The sequence below is a fragment of the Hippocampus guttulatus genome, chromosome 8 (genome assembly GCF_054856545.1).
Source record: "Hippocampus guttulatus isolate MCC_2025c chromosome 8, RoL_Hgut_1.0, whole genome shotgun sequence".
NCBI classification, from domain to species: Eukaryota; Metazoa; Chordata; class Actinopteri; order Syngnathiformes; family Syngnathidae; genus Hippocampus; species Hippocampus guttulatus.
In genome coordinates, this window is record NC_141268.1 from 18480113 (window position 1) to 18505998 (window position 25886).

General features: G+C 44.3%; 1 protein-coding gene across 2 annotated transcripts; it reads left to right on the forward strand.

Annotated features, from left to right (window-relative positions):
- Positions 1 to 5695: 5695 nt before the first annotated feature.
- On the forward strand, positions 5696 to 25757 carry LOC147201600 (RNA-binding protein Musashi homolog 1-like). 2 transcript variants are annotated; one of them, XM_086117978.1, is made up of 15 exons: positions 5696 to 5868; positions 6341 to 6381; positions 6983 to 7064; positions 7184 to 7268; positions 10981 to 11010; positions 14261 to 14302; positions 14736 to 14828; positions 19833 to 19881; positions 20614 to 20696; positions 20966 to 21083; positions 21554 to 21634; positions 22169 to 22225; positions 23089 to 23145; positions 23227 to 23381; positions 23559 to 25757. In XM_086117978.1, the coding sequence occupies exons 1-15, from the start codon at positions 5711 to 5713 to the stop codon at positions 23598 to 23600; spliced, it is 1173 nt and encodes a 390-aa protein (XP_085974104.1). In that variant the 5' UTR covers positions 5696 to 5710; the 3' UTR covers positions 23601 to 25757. The 2 variants fall into 2 exon arrangements, with proteins under 2 accessions (XP_085974104.1, XP_085974103.1); XM_086117977.1 differs by lacking the exon at positions 10981 to 11010.
- The last annotated feature ends 129 nt before the right edge of the window (positions 25758 to 25886 follow it).

A 25886-nucleotide genomic window follows, 5' to 3' on the forward strand; every position in this document is an offset into this window, starting at 1 on the left:
TCTTCATCACATCATAAAATTGTCTTCATTTGTTTTTAGAAGCGCCGTCTAAGTGTGTAACTGTACAAACGGTGCACATGAAATTGATGAGCCCATCATCGAGACGTTTCTGGACATCATCTTGACAAGTTGACATTCTCCCATTTTGCTCAGAGTGTACTTCCGCATCTTGCCCAAAGTCAGCTGGGATAGGCTCCAGCTCACTCATGACCCTTGTAAGCTTTTGTGGTACTGAGAATGGATGGATAGATGGACTCTCTTCCGCCGACAATAAAACAACTAAATCATACAAAAAAACAACAACAACATTGACTTTGCAATTAAATCACTATTTAAGATAAGCTATGTTGGTATTATGATAAAATATTGTATATACTGGCACGGTGCCATCAAATCGGCACTGCTCTTCCTCCCACTGATGGAGAGTTGCCACTGTTTGACTTTCCTAAAAGTGAGCTACCAATTACAAAAATCACCGACAGTACATTGGCTATGATACTAATTTCCTTGTTGCGAACAAAGATTTCGGTTCCTGTTGTTCTGTAACAGGGCTTAAATGTTGTTTCTGTGGTAGAAATGGGGGGCTTTCCTAAAAGACGTGTGTGTGGTATTACAGCGTAGAGATGTCGTGTGCTTACGCTCAGACGGCCCACGGACAGAAATAGTCCCGTGTCATCACGGTAAATACTGTACTATACTGTAAGTCGTGGTGTGTTTATGTATGCAGGAAGTTCACAGCCACCTTCAGAAACCTCTTCAGAGCCTTCCCGCGGCGCCGGCCCAGACGTTTGTTTTGTGTGCGAATGATTAATAAAAGGTGAACTCAACCCTCAGTCGGTGGTTGACGAGGTCTGTAAAGCTTCCTCTTCCTTCCTCTCCCTTTCTCTCCTCCCTATTTTGTCTCTCTTCATTTGCCACACCTTCCCCGGGGGAATGGAGGGTTTGTGGCTGGAGAAGCAAGGTGGGGTTCTTGGCTGCAGCACAGGTGTGCTCATTTCCGCCCCCTCTCCTCTCACATCTAATGATTTCTTCCACACGCCACCTGTCAAGTTGAAACTACGCCCATGCCAAATGGTGCATTCAATGTTGGCCCTCCAGCTTGTTGTTGTTGTTGTTTGATGAACTAAACATACCATACATACTTGGACGCACGCTGGCTTCAAAGATGTTGAAACGGTGAACAGTTGTGTTTGATAGATGTTTTGAAGTGAGAAAAAAAAAATGTTCGTTTTGGGAACGGCGTTCCCAAAACGAACATAGTTCAGACGACATATCCGATAGGAAAGGAGTTGGCGGGGCGATTTCAGACTGCTAACTGCAAAAGATTTGGGCGGACCTGTTCAGTAAACCACATCGAGAAAATGGAGGGGGGAAAAAAAATCTCCCAGTGTCCCCCTTTTTAGCAGTTACTCATCTCCTCCACCTCCTTCAAATTAGCAAATACAAGCCTTTCTTATGCAATAATGACAAATCCATATTACCTACTTCACATCCAAACCCTTCAGGCAACTTCCTCGTTGATCACTAGCAACCATTGTTCTCTTTTTTTCATTCATGTTTCTCGTGGGATGTATTTGTATTGTGGCCAAGATTTTTTTTTTCACACAAATATTTACCGTACTTCTAACTTTACTGCATTAACATGACACAATGATCATTGAACTAATGTACAAAATCGGGTTACATCATTGTCGTAGGAGTGACTGGATGAATATATTTTCGATTTGCAACACTGACCCAAATCGTTATTTTTATTTTATTTTTTTATTGGAGCCCAAAATCTATTACGGTATTTGCACTTAATCAACAAAACTGTGCATATTCACTTGCACATCATTTGGGAGCTCCGAAAAAAATGGTTGATTTCAGCAAGGCAAGAAATAAAGTGTGTAAAGTAACCACAATTCTTCATCCTTGTTCCTGGGAACAGGATCAATTTGCAAAAAGTATGTATTGCAGATCTACTTTAACTGTGCGAGTCATTTTACATTCTTAATATGCCTAACTTTCATGCAAGTACTAAAATGTACAACAAAGCACAAGCAACAGTATAATGAGAGAAAATCACAGTAAACTACTCACCCTTTGCTGACCCGTGATGTCGTCGAAGCACATAAGGAAGCATAGAGGGAAGCTGGCTGCAGGCAATTTGACACCATGCTTAGCTTTTTTCAACATGTGGAACTAAAATCTAGATATACAAAACATCAATTTATAGTATACGTTGTCGATTAAAATTCAAAAACAATTGTGCGCTCACCAATAACTCGCATACATAAAAGTAGACATTGTTTGTTTTTAAATGCTCACTGAGCCGCAGTCTCAAAGAATACGCACGGTCATGATTTGACCTCTGGAGTGTTGTGCGAATTTAGAGGGAGAATTTTTCAGAAAGCTTCTGCTCAGATTCTGAATCGAGGGTCATTTGAACTTAGAGTTGTAATTCACATTTTCCTCATGCGAGTCAAGTCTCCAGCCTCCATCAAAGCCAAGAACCGACTCTGTCACAGCTGCCGGCTTTTCACATGCTGAAAAGTCTTTTTCTCTGGCTTCTCCTTCTCAGCTCTCTTTCAAAGTGCCCCGAGGCTGGTGCGGTACAGGTCCCAGGCCCTAAGAGGTCAAAGTTCACACAGAGACAATGGGTTCCCACTGTGGGTCAGTTGTGGTCAAGAAAACAAAAAAAAAAGAAGGGGTGAAGAACTAGTTTGGACAAACTACCGCAGTGTTTTAAGGTAGAGGAGTGGCAACAAAGCACAAGGGACACGAGAAGGAGTATGTTTGAAAAATAGAAATGAATCATGTCATTGTGTTTCCAAACACATTACAATTGGAAAAATGAAAAATGAACTGCACAAACAATGTCGCTTCTTTCTTATGATCCTTGTTTGTTATGTTTAAAATACAAGTAATGTCATCGAGAGAAGTGAGTTCCTACTTTATTGTACTTGCTCAAATCCCTCAAAGTTGTTCATGCTGCTCCAACACCCTGCTGACTTCCACCCCCCCACCCCCCTCCTTTTTTAATCCAGTACCATTGATCATGCATGCAGAAATTGAGCACGCCCAGCCAACAGGATAGGTTAGCTGCATGGCGCAAGGCCCTGTCCTACATACTGTTCCCTCGCTATGGTCCACCGGGCCACAGTCACACCCTCCCCCTGATTTGCCTCACACACATGCGCACACACACACACACACACACACACACACACACACACACACGCGCACAGACACACACGCACGCACACACATTTGACAGGTGATTGTGGCTTTAATTTCTATGATTAAATTCACACTGTCTTTACAGTGAAATAATTTCACCATGACTTATTTGGCTTTAGTCACAGTAGCTCGGCTCAGCTGACCAAACTCTCCCCGGTTGAGAGTGTAGCTGACGTTGATGTAATGCTGCTAATCTTCCACTTAGCTGGTTAGAGCTGTCTGTCACATGAGGTTGACACCGCAGGAGTAAATACTGTACAAAATAAGGACCAGTAAAGACCGGAATGGGGTTAGATGAGGTTGAACTTTGGCTGGGTAAGAAACGGTTGAGAGATGTAGAGCGGTGACCGCAGCAGTTTTGAGCATGATGTATTGGAATGAGCACTGGGTAGCTTGAAAAGGTGTGGCGAGAGGTATTGGTGGGTTGGGCTAGACGGGGATGAGTGTTGAAGTGCGAAATGCGGAAAATATGGTTAATGGAAAAACATTTTAACCACCAAATTATTTTAGTTCATTATTTTTGCAACATTGTCAAATCCTTTAAAATCTTTATCATCATATTATACGGTGGCACTGGTTAGCACTCACAGTGCAGAGGTGCAGGGTTCGATTCCAGCTCCGGCCTCCCTGTGTTGAGTTTCGATGTTCTCCCCATGCCTGCGTGGGTTTTCTCTGGGTACTCAGGTGTCCTCCCACATTCCAAAATCATGCATGGCAGGTTAATGGACCACTCTAAATTGTTCGTCTATATGTGCCCTACGATTGGCTGGCAACCATTTCAGGGTGTCCCACGCCGACTCACCGAAGACAGCTGGTATAGGCTCCAGCATGCCCGCGAGCCTCGTGAGGATAAGCGAATTAGAAAATAGATAGATGGATTACATAACTATAATCAGGCCAGGGGTCCTTGGTTTGAAATTATGAACTGCACATGTTGAATCGGTTTGCGCAAGCAGGCACTCAGTTACTCATTGTCATTTGATTGTTTGATATTTATGGCCTAAATGTGTTTTTTTTTTCTGACCAAACATTTGTACTAGTTAGAATTTTACTCGGTGTTGGTTAATGATGAAAATGTACATCCGTGTAAATAGAAATAAGTTTGGCTCACTTCAACTCCAAGTCCTACCTCCAACACATGCATGACAATATTCCCACGCTCAACAAATCATCTATGCTTCATCTACTTTGGTGTAATGTATTTGTCATACATTAGGCTAGCTGCAATTATTCTATGCACAGGACACAGTGGTCCCACCAATGACACATGACAGTAAAATGCTCAATGAAGAGACACTCAGGAGTGACAGTTGATTGATAAAAGCAACTGACATCAGCAAAGCAGCCTCGTAGGTTTGCGCAAATCAGGAGCCTTGTGCCAACTGAATTTTAGGCCAGTGTCTGAGTGTGAGAAACACAGTACTGAACCTAGATCACTCAGAAAGTGTTGACCTTCGCCAAGGCTTGGATGTTGTCACACTATTAAACAAAAACACGGAATGACTAAGATTGTGTTCATTAGAATCATGGGTGAGCTGGCGTGAATCCCAACTGACTCTGGGTGAGAGGTGGGCTGCACAACGACCAATCGCAAGGCACATACACAAAAACAACAAATGACACTCATATTTGGATGTTTTTAGTCCTCAATGAAGATGGACAGGTCGAAGATGCTAATTGCACAACATACAGGAACACTGGAGACAAGATTCAAACACAAGCCGTCTGATGCAGAGCCGCGACGCACCAGACTGCCGTGCTACTCATGAGTGTGCCTGATTTTTAAATAAAGGTGAATGTTATGCTCTGCAAGAAACTACTGAAAATGTCCACCAAACAGCGTGGAAAAAAAGGACAGTATCTGCTGCCAAATGTAAAAAGAAGGACCCTTTTCACTCCTCTAGACATATAAAGGCAGACTTCATGTCCCAAGGAGATGTTTTCCTTTAGAGTCATGTTGTCTTTGGGAGTAAACTCCACACGAGAGAAGCCCGAGTCCATCATACACTTGACCTTGAAATACAAGGAAAACATGACTTTCCCTCGGTACAGTAATGCATCAAAACAAAAATAAAACTGTATTAAATATAGTCCACTCCAGTCTGTTGTTCCACGTCATAACCCCTTGATTATTCTCGCATAATGCGGGGAATGATGACCTCTTCATGCTAATGATGCACAGAGAGGGAGAAAGAGAGGCAAGGGGTGTATAGATAGAGGCGAAATATTCAAAAGCGCCTTCACGGGCCGTCACGTTGTGATGGGCCAATGACGTGAGCGCAGGAAAACACTGGTGAGAACGCACCAATGGCGCCGTGAATAAAGACAGGCGGGCGGGGGCGGGGCCTCCCCCCTCCTCGTGGACGCGCGCGTGTGTGTGTGTGTGTGTGTGTGTGTGCGTGAAGCTCACCCCTCCTCCTACTAAGCACCCCCCCCCCCCAGCCCAGCAGCCCCACGGCTCCCCACCTCACCCCCCCTCCCCTCGCTTATGCCCGCCCCTGAGTCTGGAGCAGCAAACGGCGGAGCTTCACTGGCTCTCCTCGCCTCCTCTCAGTGCGGGAATACAACAGCGCAGAGCGGCATGGACACGGAAGGGAGCCCGAGCAGCCTGTCGTCCGTCACGGACAACTCCCCCCACGACCCCTGGTAAAAAGCCTCCGCTTTCGCCCGGCCTACCCGTCCCGGTTCGAGTTCACCTTGGACTTTTAAGTTGAGTTGAGTGAGGGAGTGGAGCCGAGACAAAAGACAAGCACGCCGTGTGTGCGTGTTTCTGTGTGTGTGGGATGGATCCACTAAGCGGAGAAGACGCTCTCTCTTTTTTTTTTAAATTTCCACATCCATCTTCTTTCCGGAGGCCACATTTTGCTCCAACTTCTGCACCATCAACGGGAAAAATCGCTCCCTTTTTAGTCAGCCTTCTCGTCCTCTTGGGGATTGTAACGGCCCCACCGGCCCATTGGTGACTTCGCAACATGGCCGATGCTTTCGTCTTACTTTACTGATGCTGTATCGCACGCACCGACTCCACTTTTCACTCCTCTTATCGCTACCGTGTTGTGCTTTTCTGGAACGCGTACGTTTCCCTATGTGACTTTCTGCTTGTGTTTCTCCCATTCAGCAAAATGTTCATCGGAGGTCTGAGTTGGCAGACGACACAAGGTGAGAGATGTCCCGCACGCTACTTTACACAGACGCACACACAGCGGTCGAATGTATTCGTGTTTACCCTCGCATATTCCACCGAGTTGCAACTCAACTGTAAATAGTTCAACGCATTGCTTTTCTGTTCAATGAGGATCATCTCTTAGGATTTAGTCTTGCCGAGACGCGAGGAGATTAACGCTGAAAACACATACAGAGACTGACTGAGCGACTCGCGTGTCCTTTTCTAAATAAAACACAACGTCTAATATGCTACGATCGATGATCCCTTCACAAGTTTACCCATTGATGGCCACGCTGGCGTGTTGTTTTGCTTACTGCAGCGCTCCGTGCACCGTCACAGGAGCCATGCGCGCAGCACACTGTTTATTCCCGCCACTGTGCCCCCCCCCCCGCCCCAACACACACACACACACACACACCGCCCCACCCCCTTACATCTTATTATCATACTGACTGCAATGGTGTCCAAACAACAATTACCATCAAGTGGAGCGTTGGTTGTGTGGGTCCTTATAGACCCGTTATATGCTTAATGGTCGCATGTATAAATTGCCCATCCTGTCATGTCACAAGCAAAATGATTGTTTTGTTACAGAGGGCTTGAAGGACTACTTCTGCAAATTCGGAGAGGTGAAGGAATGTATGGTGATGCGCGATCCTATCACCAAAAGGTCGAGGTAAGAAGGAGGGCGTTGTGCACCCCATTGTCCAATCACTGGATGGGACCCTGGCATGCTCTCTTCTTGGACATGGGGTAGATTGAAGTTTAAGTTATGTTCTTTCTGATCACTCCCAGGGGGTTCGGGTTTGTCACATACGCAGACCAGGCCGGCGTGGAAAAGGTGCTGGCCCAAAACAGACACGAGCTGGACTCCAAAACTGTGAGTCCCACCTCTTTTTTTTTATGGTGCCACTCACGGTTGTAACTTTTCCAAACGTGTGTTGCGTGTTTTCCCCCTCAGTGCATCTAGCCACCCACCGTATGGCTTGTAAAGTTGAGGAGTACGTTTTGGAGTAGCAATCCCCCCCCCCACCCCATCCCTTCTCTCTGCTCATTTCCCCCTCCAAATCCTGGTTCATGGCGCCAACATGAAAGCGTTCTTTCTTGGTCTTCATTGCCATGGTTACCTGGGGGAACTGAATGGGGTCGGAACCCCCCGCAAAACCTTCTCGGTGTTTACGCAGTTTTTTTTCTTTGGTAGCAAATGTTTTCTTGTGGTCCTCAATGAGGGGAAAGGGGATGTGAAGAAAAGAAATGAGTTGTTGAGTGACTGTTGTGAAGGCCAGGAGTGACGCTCATGACTGCCTGCTAGTTCAGTTTTAATTACTGACGCTGTTCATGTAATTTCCCCCTCCTACACATGTAACATGTGGGCACTCAATAGTGTTCGGAAATGTGTCACACACACACACACACAACCTACATGTGTGATGCTGTGACACACTGCGTTTAAATCTCTATGAAGGTGTGAATGTTGCAGTCTTGGTCATGTAGATTGGGCGTTGTTAGCTTGTGCCATTTCCTAACCACATGTACACACATAACAATAGGATGATTTGAGAGCGAAAATGAGAGGCACAGCATGGGCCCAAGGGTGGAGAAAGGTAGCGTTGGTTAGTTGTTGGAGCAAGCCTGTTGCCGGGGGTGACGCCAGCCGCTGGAGACAGTGCTGTAAGTACACAGCCTGTTGGGATTTATGTCGCCATAACAACTTCTCAGCTATTTTGCATTCATTTAAGAACAACTTTGTGCGCGCGCGTGTGGCACGGATAGACACACGATAGTTACGCATCTTGTTAGTTTGCTCGTATGTGAATTGGATTTAATCGGAACGTGGCATATCTCTGCTGGGAGTTCCTCTGATAAAAACTGTGTTGTCCTCACAATAGTTTGTGTTTTCAGTGTGGAAACAATTTCCGGAGAACTATCAAGTGTTCATTTTAAATGTCAAACTCATATTTTGAAAGCTCATCCACGTGTGGATTCGTGTGATGTGAACGCTCGCTTGGAGGAGGAAGCTTATGAATGCGCAGTTTTGCAACAGTTGGAAACTCTTGGAAACTGAAATAGATCCAAAAGGCTAAACAGTTGGTTTGGGACACACGTAGCCTTAAATGGGTTTAATCCAAAAACACACTTGGAACAAAGAAGGTAACCTCCAGTTTTGTTTTCATTCAAATGTATAATTTGCGTTTTTGTTTAGTGGTGTTTTATGAACACCTCAAATTTGCAAAGGACATTGAAAGAGAGTCAGTTAAAACCAGCGTTACAACTTCGCGATGACCGTAAAATAACACCTTAAGAATGAGACGTCATATCGAAGGCACATGATAAAAGATCCATTTTTAATTCTCAATATTTGCCGCTTAAAATCCAGACAGCCACCTGCGGTTGGATGGGGATTACATGAAAGACAAACATTCCTGAGTGGACGGGGTAAAAAAAATTATCTGAAGCTAGGCCGTCTCCAAATGAAGCCAAACCTTTGCTGTGTGAGAAAAAGCGCTTTTAAAGTACAACATATGACAAGGATAGGAGATATCAACAGAATTGTCCTGCCTTTGGGAATAAACTACATCCACAGGTGCAAGGTCCGTAAAAGCGCGGAGACATGACGTGCGGAATTAAACATTTACCCTTCGTTAACATCTCGCTTTCCATTAGAAGATGGGCAGAAGCTTTAATTCTGATGACACTGTTGGAACTGTACCGTCAAATGACAACAAATACGATGTCATGTATTGTTTTTAGAGCGAGGTTGTTGCTGGTTAGATTTCCTGCCAGAGCAGAAAACGGCCTTAGGGCAGCGGTGTGCTGTTTTCTGGACACAGGAGAAGGGCACAACTGGTATTTGTTTTCTCAGGAGAAATGCTTCACTGGAAGCAGTTAGGGGAGAAAGAACGAGTGAGAACAGTGGGGGGGGGGGGGGGGGGGTGTTCTACTCCTAACCTGGTTTTAGACAAAATTATTTTAGATTCCATTGTGTTATTCCTAATAGTCGTCCTAAACAGTATTTATGGATGATAAAAAGGGGTTGTTTTGGGTGATTGGAATAAAAATGTATTTTTCGAGACTGTAATGCGTGATACAGTTGACCTGGTGCATGCTCACCAATTTGACTCATAAAATCAAATACTTTTATTGAAGATGCAAAATGTATGGGGCACGGAGCATGAGTCATTAAATGAGTCTGAAACGAGAATGGTACCGAAACATTTCCAAAAATAACATTTCAAAAAAAGACCCAGAATCTGTACTCCACCTGTCCACAAACCTTCTTACAAATGTATTTACGGCTAGTCATTTTTCACCCAAAAAATCCACTGACCAAAACGTAACATCCATAGCAGAAGTAATATGACTTTTTTGGACCTTTAAATCAACTCACGGTGCGGTCTTGTTGATTTTATTTTATTTATTTTTTGCTACTGGCCGTATGGCACGATGGCTTTCATCTGCAGCCACACTGAAGCTGCATATGCTCGAACCAGCTGCTGTGCACCGAATGGCAGTGCACTTTTCTACTGTTCGAACACCTGGTTAGCAGAAGCTGGCCGTTGGCCCGAGCGAGCTCTACTGGAGATTAGCGGGTTATGCTGACGTGGTCAAGACTCGTACAAAGAGGGATGGAGAAAGGTGGAGGCGAAGAGGAGGGCGGGAGGATTGCTGTAATTAGTATAGATCTGAAAAGCAACTAATCGGATTGAAGGAAACAAACTGGATTGGGCTTCCGAGGTCCATGCGCGGCCTCAGATGTGTGGATAAAGCCTGGACGGGCTCCGAAGGTGGATCCAGGCGCTACATGTGCACGCCACCATAAGCACGCATGCCCGATTGCCCGGCCTGGCACAGCAAAAAAAAAAAAAACCTCCTTTGCTTTCAGGGCCGTAGGGGTTTGGTTCGGTAGTTTTGGGGCGGGGGTCCTCATTAGTAGGCGTCGCTAATTACGAGAGCTGTGCCGACTGACCCTGATGGGTCCAAACCAAATCCCTTTCTATACTTATGTCTCATTTTGCCCCGTAGCTGTTTTGTTGTTGTGACTGAATGTGATAATACCACGATAAAGTGGGGGTGCCTTCTGTTTGTTTGCCGTTTTTGTTCCAAGAAGGTCTCAGCAAGTGTGCTCACACGCTACTTGTGGAGGTGCAGTAATGAGCCAGTCAAAGCACGGGCGATGTACGTTAGTGCTTATGTTGGCGCTACATTATCCGGATGCTTGTGTATACAGTATGCGGGCCTGTGGGGGTAGCACGGGAGCCCTAGTTCCTCTACGGGCCCATCTGTTTTGTACTCTTTGTCCTGTTAATTAATGAAATCAGAGGGGCTGCCTGCTGGGACGGCCCCGCTGCACCGCTACACTGGACAGGCCCACTTTCTCATGAGCCGACTCTCTTTTCCAAATGAATGCTTTCTCTTTCTCCCCGTGCGTTTTTTCTTGATTCCCCCTCCTACACATCCCCTCCCGCCCCCCTCTTTATTTTACCTATTACGGTACCGGATGGAAGTTGATTTTTTTTTTTGGGAGGGGTCAGCAATTATTTTATATGTTCGATTAAGGTTCTATTCTTAAAAAAAGTGTTTTTGTTTTTCAGTCCGTTGCAATGGTGAACACGCTGGGCCACGTGAGGTGACTATTGGTTGTAGATTAGTCCTAAAAGCCAAGCTACTAAAAAAAGAATAAATAAAAGAAATCACATTGCCGTCTTTTTGCCGCGTAGCCGCAGCGCGGGTTGGGTGTTATGAAGCAGGGTGTTAGTCAGAGCATTACGAGAACACTCAGTTGTAACTCTTTTGAAGAAGAATTGCTTTCTTCCCCACAGTGTGCGTGATTAGCCACATTTTCGCCAGTTGACTGTTACATGGTCGAAACGCTTCTCAAATGTCAAGCCTCTCTGTTCAAGATGTGAAGAGCTATTTCTGAGTGTTGCAAACAGTGACCTGGCTAAGCCATTTTACTTTTGCTTTTGTGGCCTGTCTGTCTTCCTTAAGGCTAATGCGGCAGTCTTAATAGATGCTTTAGTTTTCGATTGTCAGAGCCTTCCTCTGAGTACCGCCAGTTGTAGAAATTACATGTTAGATGCATTCTGTTTTCTCGCTGAAGTGGAATGATTTATCTATTTATTTATTTTTTAACAGCATGGCATGACTGCAGTAGCCATAGTCGCGCTACAATAAGATGCATTAGGCCTAACCTAGTCATAACCGTCTGTACTGTATTAGGCTGTTTTTACTCCAAGATCTCCTTCTCATTTAAATTATATTTACTATTCTGCTCGATACAACATTCAGAGATGTTCCCATCCCGTTAAAAATAACAAGGAATCAAATTTATCATTCGTTTTATTTAGGATACAGTTTGTCAAAGGCCCATCCCGAACAGAAACTCCTGATATTAATCTGCACTTTATTATTACATTACGAAAGGACACAAAGAAATGTAATATTTCCTGGGACAGTTACACAAACAACGACAGCACCTGTGCCGTCGAGAAAAAAAAAACATCGCCGGATGATGTGTCTCTACTCCAATTGGGACCTGGTGTCTCCCACTCACATAAACACAGTTTACTTATTCCGTTATCACGTTACACCTCAGAGGTCCGCGTGACCTTTGCTCCAAGTAGTTAGGTATTGAATTTGGGTCATTTTTGGTCCAAGCACTCATATCGAGGAGAACGTATCGGTGAGAGCGTCTTCCGCATGATGAGGGGTTCGGTTGACACCTGCGCTCTTCAAGTTGGTAATCCCATGTCAAATATGAGAGTCAAATCCTGGAAGGAATGTCATGTGGTCACTTCCTGTCGCCAAAAGTGCGTGTCCTTGTCACCTCGGCGTACGCCGTCTCGAGGCTCGGACCAGCTGGAGGTGACACGAGGCTTCTTGTCTTTTGTCTTACTTGAAGCTGCAAAGTCGCCCGGCAATCCCTCCCAAGGGCACCGCTGCCGCCTGGTAGTTACCCAGCCTTGTGCTCTCCAAGTGGCCGCAAAGACACTTAAAGGTCCTCCAAGGATATTTTGGTCTGAAGAGTTGGCATCAGAAGCCGGGAATGATAACAGGAGAGTGATGAATACAGTGTGTGAATATTGAAGAAAAGCGCGCTCGCTCTCGTATCGTGCGCATTGCTCACTTTTCGAGTGCGTGTTGTTTGGCTCTTTGATAGGCTCCTTTTTGGTTGCCAATATAAATTCAACGCCTGTGTGAGACACAAGGGGTTTCTCTTCACACATCCAATTATTAGAACAAAGATGGAAGCCTAAGACCTTAATACACTACAAGGTTCTGTGACCTAAAAAAAAAAAAAATCAGCTCTTGTTGGCTTGGGTGGGAATAACACAAGATTCCAGGCAAATTTGAAATGCCAGGCCAGGCTTTGCATATTTAGCATTATTACAGGCCGGCTCATTCAAAACTCATTTGCTTCTAAATTTATCTCTAACCTTGACCACTGCTCAGACATTCCAGCGGGGGCGAAATATGGATACATCAAATCTTGTTAATCCTAAATGGAGGTTGTCTGGATTTGTCAGTGCGAAGAATCCCTCTGGAAATCGGAATCTGTGTTCGTTTTCGGCTGCCGATTGCCATACTCTTGTCTAGTTTGGGGTCCAGATGAATTTGTTTATTAATACACTACTAGGAATAATACAAAGCGTTTAAGCCAATGTGTTCATGTCTTAATGTGTATCTTGTTCACCACACCCGTGTGTTTGGATGTTTGGGGTGCTTGCATCAACAAGGGCCTACTATACATTCTTGAGCATTAGCATATCTTCTATTTCTGGATGTGTTGCCCTTCATATACGCTCAGTGACTTAACTACAGCATGTTTCTTGGAGAAATGAGCACTCTTGGAGGATGAATTCATTTTTGTCTGCAAGGCTCGCAGAAACGTAAATTTTATGTTTTATTTTTTTAAGGGTCCTCAAAAAACTGCATTTACACACACACAAAAAAAAACCTGGATTGAATGTTCTCTTATTTTAGCTTTTCATAACCGCACATCACTCATTCCACAACAACATTTTCGTTAAAATGCATCTTTGGTTTCATCTGAGTAAGCTCTACCTGGAAATGCCCCCCCACAAACAAACAAAAACAAAAAACAACTAACAAGCTATGCTAAGTTATAGAAATACCATGTCCCAATTATTTGTATGCTTTCTCCATTCAGGGATATTAAGTCCCCTAAATGTGTAATCAATTAAAAAGCTCAAGATTATGCTAGAAGTTAGCCGGATCCTTCTCGAATGGTGTCAAAGATTACATTTCCCCAATATTGTCAGGGCTTCTGAATATGAAAACTGAAACGAGTGAACATTGATCTTTTCTCTAGTTGAACTGCTGCCGCGACACTTTCCAAATCCCAAATAGTTAAATTACAATTTTAGAAATTATTACTAGGAGTCAAATCATGTCAGCGGATCGTTTTTGTTAATAAAACGCCAGCGCGATTTCTTACATTCAAAATTAGTCCATGCTTCATCGCTCGTCTTTGTGGTGATTTACTTTTCAAGGCCCATCGTCCGACCTAAATTCACAATTTGAACGCACCGTCTATTTACACGCAGAGTGAATCAATGTCAAGGAGTGGTAAGGAATAAGGTCACTTATGGTTACGAGTGTCACATTTTTCTCAAATGACAAAATGATTCCTCAAATAACGACAGTGCCAAGAATGTCACAGACTCAAAATCATTCAATATGTTAGTCTGCTGCTTCAGTAGAGCCATCGCCTTCACAGTTTACTAATAAATTAAAACTGCAAAGCTGGACTCTGAATCTGAAACTCAGAATCCAGAATCTGAGAAAATACTTTGCTGTGATGTGTGTATGACTAAATAAAAGCCGTCTCCTCTCATGTCTCCCGCACAGATCGACCCAAAAGTGGCTTTTCCTCGCCGTGCTCAGCCGAAGGTGAGTGCACATGCAACGCCAAGTGATGTCATGTGTCGGCCATAATCGCTCAGCTCTGTGGTTGGTTAGGATTAGCGTCGGTCACATGATGGAGGAGAGGCGGCAATCCACTTGACCGGCCTGACACTGTGACCCTGTCACCCTGACCCCGCCTCCCCCACTCCTGACCACCCCCCTCACCCCCCACCACCACCCTCCACACGCACGCAGACACACTGCCATTTTTTGTGCAATTATATGAATGGACACATATAGCATGCATGCACCTGTGCGCTCACACACACTTAATATTTAGCTCATTTAGCCTGAATGTGAAGTCAAGCTCTCAGCACTTGAAATTAGATCAGTGAATAAAACAACAACAACCACAAGAGAAGTTGCATCATCAGTCATTTTTTAAAAAAATGGTCTGCTCCCTTTTCTGTGCTTCCAGTTGGTCACACGAACAAAGAAGATCTTTGTCGGAGGACTCTCGGTCAACACCACCATTGAAGACGTGAAGCAATACTTTGACCAATTTGGAAAGGTAAACTTGGAAAAACTCTTTCAATTTGGAAACCGCACCCCCGCGATAAATAGCATGCCTCCCGTTGATGCCGTTCATATGTTTGACCTTTTCTCTGCCCCAAAAAATTGACATTGAATTTTTTTGCTGCCTTTACTCGGTCCATCTCGAGGCATCTGCCAAATTATCAGTGAGAAGGGTGGGGGAGAAATAAGAATTTGAATTTGACTTTTGTTTGGCCTCCCGTAGGAGAAACTTGTCTCGGAGGTCAACGTGTAGAGGAAAGCTGAATCAAAGGTGGTTAGATAAAATGGGTCTGACCTTGTGCAATTTTTAATCATCTCACTTAGCGGCACTGCTTCTTTGAATGAAATTTGGTGCAAGACAAACACACGCTGCGGGGACAGATGCGTGGCTAAGGAGAGGGAGGAAAAGGGAGGAGGGAGCGGGGAGAGGAGGGTGAGCGAGATGGCGGGGGACTGAAAGGGAAGAAGCAACCCCCTATTGAGCGAGAGGGAGGGGGAACTGGGAAGGGTTGAAGGGCAGAGAAAAGGAGGAATGTTGGTATATTGAGGAAGAAATGTAAGTTTGAATGGCGGGGAGGGGGGGGGGCAGCCATCTGATGGGCCAGAAATGCACCAAAGTATCCAGCCTGCATGCAATAAGGGGTTACTTTTTACTTTTTAGCCGACTGTAGCTTGGATGAGGGTGTGGGGCTGAGACTCTTTTAAGGACTTCAGGGCTTTTCTCTAATAACTCACCAAATGCAACAGCTGCTCCTTTACCCCCCCCCCCCCCAGCCCCCTTCCCCACACACATCCTACATACACCAAACGCATCACATTTTACCCCAAAAATCAGCACCACAGATGCTCTTCTCCATCACACACACACACGCACACACACACACTGATCAAGTTCCATAGCTTGTTGCTGTGGTGACCTGCTTTTGTCCATAGTCCCACAGTAATCCAATGTTGTCTTTCTTTTCTTTTTTTTTTTTTTTTCCTTTGGGGTTGCTAAGTGTGTATTTGCATGAATGGAAAGGCGTGTGTGACAGTGGCACCGTTTTGGCTTTGAGCAAAGGTGAGCTTGCATACATTTGTGTAGACAAAACGAGAGCAGAACTCACAGTCAGTGATCCAGTAAATGTTACGGGTTTCTGTTGTCAAAAAGTCTGCTTAAATCATCTAAAATTGGACATGGCTTTGTGCTAAAGGCCGAATATGTTGTTTGTCTCGCTTGGCCTATGAATCAGGGTCTAAGCATATTTAAGGCACTGATTTGATTCAAGTGAAGTTGTCTAAAGCCTTTTTATCACCAAGCAGTTCTGTTGAGATCCGTAGGGCACACGTTTGTAAAGGATGCTAAAATATCCAACCTGCACAGCACCGTTTTCAAATAAATATGCATTCTTTGGAGAATGCAGATAATAGTATAACGGTTTCACTTTCATGTTACGGTTCAAAAGAAAACAAAAAGACTCATTTAGAAAAAAAAAAGATGGATTATGATGGGGAAAGGAATTTGCAGTGCGCCACTTGTCATGAAAAATAATGTCACCATACCGCACTGTCTTCTTCATGTTTATTTCAATTAATTGCTGATTTAAACATGTGCCAAACTATTTACGTAGCTATCCTGCAGCAGTACTTGCATTGCTTAAATTTGTACATAAAATGTTTTCAGGGAATCTGTTTTGGGACAGGCAGCTGGTGAATACGCATGTGGTTAGGCTATTCTTTCCAAAGTGACATCACAAAGTCTTGCCCTAGCATGCATATGACAGCATTTTTGGTCCTTTTCATGAGTTGTCTCGGTTCATTTTGGCCACACTGTAGTGAAACCTTGACAAGAAATTCTCGTTTTCACTTGGTTGTTGCTATGTAAACAGTCCAGTCAAAAGACAGCGTTGGATAACCCGAAAGGACAAGCAGGCAGTGCGCATGCTCGTAAGAGTTTCTTTACAAACTCATGTTGCCCCCTACTGGCCCGGCATACACGTTACAGTGTTTTCAATCGGTTTTGCTATATTTATTTTTTTTTAATATTTTTTATATTTAAATTTTTTAAAACTTACATTGTTGTCCTTAAAACACACCATTAATCGTGTTGTAGGTTGCTGTTAATCAGGATTACATGTGTGACACGTGCTAAACTCAAATTTTCAGGTGCTAGTGTCGTGTGTCATGGTTTCTTAGATGTTCCCAAAAAATGTTTGCAGCTCTGAGACGAATCACTTTTCCCCGGTGGTTACACTCTCTCATATCAAAAGACAGCGCTGACTCCACAGAATAAGGGGATATTTGGACTGCTCGGACACATGAGACTGAAGCTGTATCATGCGTAGCGGCAATCTCACAGTGCATTCCTGCTGAGCAGGAGGTATTTCTTGTTTATTATCCGAGCCTGGTTACAAGGTGCAGGTTGGGATGGAGTAGGACTCAGTGTCCTGTTTATTTTCATACTGTGGCACCGCCTCGAAAAGAAAACACCGAATGCGCTGCGTTTTGTGCAACTCTTTGATGCATACTGAAGTTTGTTTCCTTAAGCGCACTTCTGAAAGCACATCTATACTCCTCTGCTTTGTCAGAGTGGAGGGAAATGGCCGTTCATTATAATATGTCAGATGTGTGAGTTTATTTGCAATGTCCGTACGGAGAATATGTTATTAGCTATTGTAGGTTCATATTTTCTAGCCTGTGTGACTGTAGCGACCATGTTTATCTTGAGATTTACCGTACGTGAATCTGAATCCACTGTCTGGACTTCACAAGTAATTCGACCGTGAACATTTCACGTCTGTTATGGTCCAAAGGAAAGCCGGTTTCAGTCTTTTCATCATTCCTTTCTGAACTATAAAGCACCTCACAGGCCGAATGACTATGTACTAAAATACTTGAGTAGAACCATAGCCACTGCAAGGGAAAACAAATCTGGATGCACATTAGTTGTCGATGGAGAACAGAGTGCAGAGATAAAAGAAAAAAAAAGCAGAATGGACAGGGCAGACGGGAAAAGTTGGGACTCCACTCACCCATATGAGCCAGCAATTATGAGGCTTGACTGAACACTTTGTCTGCTGGCCTGTTTAGAGAGCTGTCCGGAGAGAGCGTGCAAGGATGAAAGAGGGAGATGTGAGGATCGAGAGCAGGCGGGGGGGGGGGGGGGGTGTGAACGCCACCCTTCACAATCTACTATGTTGAACGCTTATTCTTCTCATAAAAAGCTGCACCTAAAAAAAACGGAATACTTTTCAGGTGTCTCTCATTCGGTCACGTGTCGATCTTCTCGACAATAATGCTGAGTAGTTCGAGATTGAGCTGCTGCTAAGCCAATCTCAGTCCTCCCGCAACTGTCCAATCAGATTGTCTTACAGCACCCGAGGTAGTGGACATCGGAAATCGTGTTTGGCAAGGGCAAGGGGCGAGTGTGCGACCGCAGCATAAGCTCATACACGTGACAAGTTCTTTGAACAAAATAGTCCACCATTGTCTTCTGTCTCAATTCAATGTTTTGTTATCCTTACATTATCATCATGTCTTTTTTTTTTTTTTTTGCTTCCATCTCGGGCTCCGCTTGAAAACCAGCAGCTCATGCTAACCTAGCATAAATACTTCTGATGCTAACAGGGTCTCAAACTGCTCATGTAACTCTAGTCTTATGCTAACATGTTGGCTTGCAGCTGTCTACTTACTGTCCTGTTCCCTGAGATCGCTGCTGTGTCATTGAGTATGGACGAGTAGAGAAACGGGAAGGACAGAATAAACTCATTGAAGGACTGCGGGGGCGGGGGCTGCGTGGGTTCGTGCAGGGGTGCTATATATTGAGATAGATGGGAGTCAAAAAGGGTCATGGAGACTGCAGAAGCAACCTTGGTCCTCTCCATTTCCATCCTCAGCACATCTAGCTTGCAAACTTTTTCAACAAACGCACAGACGTGCACGGGTGTTCATCATGTGAATTAACGGTTAGAAAGCAGACGTCCTGGTCATCCCGAGGTCTCTGCCGCTCACGTTACACCGGTTTGAGTTTCAGTGGCGCCGCCGCGTCATGAAAATAGGCATGTCGTCATTCCCCACCTGTGTCGCCATGTGAGTACGACACGGTCGGCCTGCGTCTTTGCATTTTCACCTACAAGATGACATTGTCGGCAAAATGATTCCTGTCGACACTGACCGGCAAAAACAACAGAAAACATAAATAAGCCGAGCATGCCAAAACAACCCACCGATTCAATTTTAGTTAGACCCGTTTGTCACCTGCCCTTAAGATCAGACTCCACGAGTGGCCTTCGACACCGTCAGAAAATTCAAAACTTTTGTTGCCAGCAAAGGGCAGGCAGGCAGGCAGGCAGGGTGTTGGTGGGTTGGGGATTTGGTGGTGAAAAAGGGGAGGAGGAGGAATATGAATAGGGCTGTGGAATGAGTGTGAATAGGAAAGTCGAGGGAGAAGAAGAAAAGCAGTGCATGTTGACAAAGCCCCTTGTTCACTCTTTTTCAGATGCAAAGTGTTTGTCAGCAAATTTTCCATGTTCAGTCAAAACTTTCTCCTCTTTTGATCCCCACGTTATTCGGCATTACAGTTCCTCATTTTCTCCCCCACCCCACCCCACCCAAAATTGAAATGAGGTTGGGGGAAGCCGCGTTCTTCTAATTGAAATTCTTTCCGTCTCCAAGGCAATTGTAAACTTTGTGGAGAAAGCCGAGCGGCAAGTGCAGAAATAGGAGGACAAAAGAGGGAAGAATTTCCTGACGTATCTTGTGATATCTCGCGGTCCTTGGTGATTGTCACATTAAAAATGTGGATTTCAAGTTACCGCACGCACACCGCGGTCATCGCTTTTTTTGGACCTCATTCTGTCTTTTCTCCTTTGTCACCTGTCACCCCTCCCTGTCCCTTCACCCTCTCCATCTGTTCCCCCCCCCTCTTGCTCCAATGCTAAAGAGGGACAATGGCACCCCATGCTGTGTGATGATGTGTGTGTGTTGACGTCAAAGCCCATCCTTTGCTTTGTTCTCACAGGTCGATGATGCCATGCTTATGTTCGACAAAACAACCAACAGACACAGAGGTGCGTATGGAGTATCATACACCCACACGTACGCAAATTAAAGTAATTGGTGTGCGGGACCTTATGAAGAGTCCTCGTGGGAGAATAGGAGGGGGAAAAAAAAAGGCAGGAAAAAAAAATCTTCATATTCATGCGCCTTTTCCACCCTCTACTCCTCCATGCTTCATTTATCTCTGTCCTCTCCCGGCGAGGCCGAAGTGCCGCGCCTGCTGAGGGTCGCAATGAAGGGTCAGATTGGTTCCAGGAGAGGATGGAACTTAATGAGATGAGTGAGGAATAAGGGGGAAGGAGAGGAAAGAAGCCAGGAGGTAATAGATGAGCCGGTGGGGGGAAAAAGGGGTGTGGCCGGTCGAGGTTAATTCAGGTAGGGAACAACCAGCGTATCAACAACAGCTGATTGACAGGCGAGCAATGTCACAATGGTTTCATGTTGCTACCTCCCTGCTGTGATGAAGGGTAAGGAGAGATTTAATGGACGGCCGTCACTCCTGTCCGGTCTATTCCTGTCCGCATGTCATCAGCCTATAATAGTCTCGATCTTCCTTGCAAGCAAGATCAGGATCATCAGACCTGAGATATTTAACGCTGTTAAAAAATGGACTGATTTTTTTCCGTTCGGAGTGAAGCTTATGCACAGTCAAAGGTGTTTGTGTTTGCAAGGCGGGCTCTGCTTTCGCCACTCTTTTTTAACAGACAATAGGAGTGTTACAAGAGTGTTTTTGTGTCCTCCAGGCTTTGGTTTTGTCACTTTTGAGAACGAAGATGTGGTCGAGAAAGTGTGTGAGATTCATTTCCACGAGATCAACAATAAAATGGTAGGCAAGCAGAGACGCAACACACCGAAACATTTGCAACAACAACAACAACAACAGCCTAAGGGACAGCTGCACAATTATAAAGGCAATATTATTTATCAATATGTTTTGCTTTATCGCTAATTCTGCCTTTTTTTGGGTGAAAATAATTACATGTCAAAATGCGTGTTTGTAAGCGTTACATTCATGTCTGCAGATTTTCCTACCTAGGCCGCGCATGTCATTTTATTTTCGCATCACTGAAATGATATCCCCCCTGTGTGCTGTAGGTAGAGTGTAAGAAAGCACAGCCAAAGGAGGTGATGACACCAACAAGTTCAGCCAGAGGTCGATCCAGAGTGATGCCCTATGGGATGGACGCCTTCATGCTGGGCATCGGCATGCTTGGTACGACTCACAACTTGAATTACCTTAAAAATGTTTTGCACTTGTACCGTAATGAGGACAAGCGCTACAGAAAATTGATGCGCGGGTGTGTTGTACTTATGTCCGAATATCAGACTAATTTTTTTAAAAACACTTTTTAAATACATTTAGCGAATACTAATGAAAAACATAATTCTCCTTCCGTTTTTTTTTTTGATCTTCCTCACATTAACCTACAAAAGAAAAAACAAAATGCACATCGAGGTCACATTCTGGAAAAGACCATGACGCTCGATTAAATATGATTAGCAGGTGTTTGGTTCCCTCTAGTGGACAGTTAGAGGAGTGTTTGGACCAGCAGTACAGAATTGACATGTAGAAGATACTGCATAGTGGATGAGTAGATGTTTTGTTGCTCTTCACTTCGCAAAACCCAATTGCACATCCTCATATTGTTGTTCAGTTTTTTTCTCTTTTTTTTCCTCCGACAGGCTACCCAGGCTTCCAGACCACCACCTACACCAGCCGTAGTTACTCTGGAATTGCGCCAGGTTACGCCTACCAGTTTCCAGGTGAGTGTGTGTACACCCTTTTCCACTTTGCACAGGCGAGTCGCTGAGAAGAAAAGCCAAAGGATGCGGGTTGTGGCATGTAGTTGAATCAGCTGCACTGAGATCACAAAATGTGTTGGAACAACAGAGGCCATGTGCGCACGCACACGCACGCAAAGATAGACAGGCTCTAGTTTAATACCAACGCTCCTCCAGTGGAGTCTCTGCTCGCTTACGGTCACTTTTAACACTATTCAGCACAATTTTTTTTGAATGTCTTCCAAACTCAACATCTTCAGTTTCTCTTGTGTCTGCTCAAATTTTTTGCTCTGTTTATTTTTTGACTTATGTAACCTTGTGTCCTTTGGCTGAATAGCGCCTCCTTTTCCTCCGTTCCCACCTTCCTGCCTCGCCCCACAATAGATGTTTTCACATAAAACCTTGATGCTCTGTGCGCTTGCCTTCAAGTTTGTGTCCCGCTGTGGCTCTGTAGTGCGGCTTGTGGATGGTGACCGTATTTACAGAGCGCTCTCTCTTGCCCTTCTCTGTTTCTAGAATTCCATTTAGAGAGGACCCCCCTCCTGACATCTTCCCATCCCCCTGAGCTGACAGGTCAGTAGGTACCCACTATATGTAACAGCCATTAAGTCAAATCCCCAAATTTGACTTCATGCTGAGTAAGAAGAATCATGAACAATATTGATCAGAGATCCTTATAGTCCCATTTTGGACTTCTTTTAAATGTGACCTAGGGGATTCAGGATTGGGCTAATGTTTTTTTTTTCGTAACTGGGAGTCTGTGGACCTCTAATGGTCCTTTGGTGTAACTGCAAGTGGTCAGTGGAAACACTATACAGTATTTTAAAAACCATCCTATGACATTGGAAATAAGATTAGTTTCCTCGAATGTGACTGAGACCTATCGCTACTGAAACTACAGAGGGTGAAAGGACTTTTAGTTGTCTCACTTCATCTGTTTCACATCTGCAATTCATTATATTTTAATGAGATCGCGTTCCCACTTGTATTGTTAAAGTTACCCCATGACGCTGTTAATACAGACTCAACATGATCTGCATTTTTTTTCAAATTATGAGCCCCCCCCCTCCCCCTTCCTGGCGTTTCAATGGGCATAAAATGCTGTTTTTAATCAAACCGCACTCCAAAACCCCCAGACCGGGTGGGATGTCGCAGGTCGTCAGGGTCGAGCAAATGTATAGAAGGGGTCCAGGGCTCCAAAAAAAAAAAAACGTTCGGAACGAGCCGAGTAGACGACTGCAGCTGTCTTCATACTCCCCCTAGTGAGCATGACTTGTACTTGCACCTTTGGCTTAGAAACCTCCTTTACTGTTTCAAGAAACCGAAGCTTGATTTGATTTTGGTTTCAAATCTGCCGACGGATAAGTGTTTCAGCAGCTGTTTGAGCTTCCCGAGACAAAAACGTCAGTAAATCCGTACGTTTCTGTCACCTTTAGCTATTCCCTTGACTGCATACGGACCAATGGCAGCGGCGGCGGCGGCAGTCGTTCGAGGTGTGTATGTGCCAAGCGCATAATTGCCTTTGCACTAGCAAGTCTAATGTTCAAGCTTGACCCAACTTCTCTGCTGCCTAGGCGCCACCCCTTCTCGCACAGCTGGATTTCTGAGTACCAGCAGCCCCGGACCAATGGCTGACTTGTACGCCGCAGCGAATCAGGACTCAGGAATAAGCAGCTACATCAGCGCGGCTAGCCCCGCCCCCACCACAGGGTTCGGCCATGGTCTCGGGGTATGTCACCATTTCTACCTCCACGCACGCCCTTGAATATAAAAAGTTGACGCCACACTGTTCAAATGCCAGGTTTATTTTGATGTTATGATTTTTTTTCCACGCACGAATGAATCCCTGTGTTTATTTGTGACACTAACAGCGGATATGTATTCAATCTGTTCTGTGCGTCCTCAGGGTCCCCTGATTGCTACTGCGTTTACTAATGGCTACCACTGAGTTGACTCGTGTCATAGATGATTTGGAGGCTTCTCTTCTGCTGATGAGCCAATCGAATGCTGAGTGCTCTTTGGCGGCACAACCTGATTGGCTGGCCGCAGCTCCGCTGGCTGTCCTGTGGCTAAACCCACCGACTGAATATCTTTTTAAAAACCTGAACTCTGTTTTTGCTGTACTAATCTCACACGAACATAATATCCCAGCGTGTCCTCATCTGGATCATCTTTGAGACCCCACCAATATTTTTTTGAAACTGAGAAAACTGCAAAAAAAAAAAAAAAGGCTGCGGTGAAAACCGCAGAGGACTATTTTTTTTCCAGATTTTTACTGTATCTCACTGTGTTATGTTTTCATCATGAAATTCTTGAGAGCTGTCCCTGGTAAAACACCGGGCACGAAGCGTTTTCCTCAAAAATCCTTTTTGACATACAAAGAACAAATCAACGACAAGTCATTTTTCTAAGCTTCATGGAAACACGGAGAAAAAAATGTATATTTTGATAGTCTTTAAAAACAAACCTTTGTAATATTGTTATTAATATTGACATAATATGATAATCTGTGAGGTATTTTATTCTGTTATTGGTTTGAAAGCAATGTTTTTATGTCTTCCTGTAAGATATTGTACATAGACTTTGGGTTGAAGGGGAAGTGCGGGTGAGGGACTACTGAACCAGCTGGCATGAAATTGGTTGGTTTGGAGAGCTTCTATTTCACTGGAAGTCGTCGATATGAAACGATACGTGGTCATCTCACTACTTATTACGCAAGTGAAAAGTTCTTGTGTACATTATTGGCCATTCCTCTCCAGCATGGACGCAGTGTGGCACTGTCCATAATAAGGCAAATACTTATAAACGGGAGTTTGTCTGGCATTTATGTTCTTTTTCAAAGTCATCACATTTTAATGCTTTTCTGCAAGCAGCAGCTTTTTTTTTTTCTTTTAATGTTGGTGAAACTGATTTCTTGCTTCTGCACGAAAACTACTTAACGGACTATGTCGATGGAGTCATTTTAAATTTAAACCGGAAAAATCAGGGCTCTGTCAGATTGGGGGTGGGGGGGTTGAGTTGACTTTTTGGATTTTATTTTTTTTATCCACTCACTTCTTAATTTTTTTTTGTTTCCTTTCTATGTGCTCGCACGGTGAAGCACCGTGGAAATACATGAAGGACATTCTCCGAGAAACAAGATGTAGAAAACATCTCAACAATGTTCTGTTCTCTTCTCACTGTGGAAGGTGAATGCGAACGCGTCAAAAGTGTGTGAGCGCGTATTCGTGTGCTTACATCAAAGGATGATACGGAATGACTTGTGACCAGTTGCCTGTATTTGGTACTGATATGATCCCCCTGTTGCATTTGGTTTCACTGCTCTCCACTCTGATATGATCCCCCTATTGCATTTGGTTTCACTGCTCTCTACTGAATCCCTCGCATCACCTATTTTGTATTCACTGCTTTGTGCCCCTCCACGTTATTGTTGATGATATACAGTTGCTGCTCCATTGTAAACATTGGTGGAGGGGGTTTGGGCAGGGAACATGAAATGTAACAGGGTCTGGTCCCAGTGGGCTCTGATAAAGGGTCTCGATGGAGACAAACGCTGGCTGGAGGGCAAAGTCCAACGCTGGAACAAATTCAACATGTGCAAAAAAAAAAAAAAAAGGAAAGAAGTGACCTGTTTGTTCAGCCTTGATTCACGTTGAGCATGGCAAGACACTTGAAGCCACTTCCTCATCCAGCCAGTCATTCCTGTCAGACCATCTGGGACACGACACAAAACTACTGCTGGACACCGACACTGTAACTTTTGAACTTACAATAAAGCAATAAGTTATTTTGTACCTTGCAAATGAAAATAGTGCTATTATTGGTAAAAGCAGACAATGTGTGGATAATCTTGCGGCATTAAGATTTTATTTTCAGGAAAAAAATATATATATTTTTCTGTGTTGAGATTTTGACCCCCTTGTATTTTGACGATCTGTCCTGTGTTGATGTCAGGAAAAGGGCCAAAGGTTTGAATTGAGCTTGTAGCGCTGACACAAGTTCATAAAGATGAGGGATGGCCCCGCCTAGCTTTACAGCAATTCTTTTCTTACCCCGACTCCCAGATAATTTGAATTTTTAAAACTTAATAAATTATTCTAAAGTCTGTGTGTTTTTTGTTGTTTTTTCCCCCACCATGATACATATTGAACAGTGGCATGCAGAGGCTACAAGCAAGGCTACGGCAGAAAAGACTCACTTCCCCAATATGGGTGACTATTTCCCCGTGCTCTGG

Coding starts and splice junctions, on each gene's coding strand:
- LOC147201600 (XM_086117978.1), top strand. CDS start 5,711: ATGCCCGCCCCTGAGTCTGGAGCAGCAAACGGCGGAGCTTCACTGGCT. Junction 14,829..19,832: donor ACTTTGACCAATTTGGAAAG/GTAAACTTGGAA, acceptor TTGTTCTCACAG/GTCGATGATGCCATGCTTAT. Junction 19,882..20,613: donor AACAACCAACAGACACAGAG/GTGCGTATGGAG, acceptor TGTGTCCTCCAG/GCTTTGGTTTTGTCACTTTT.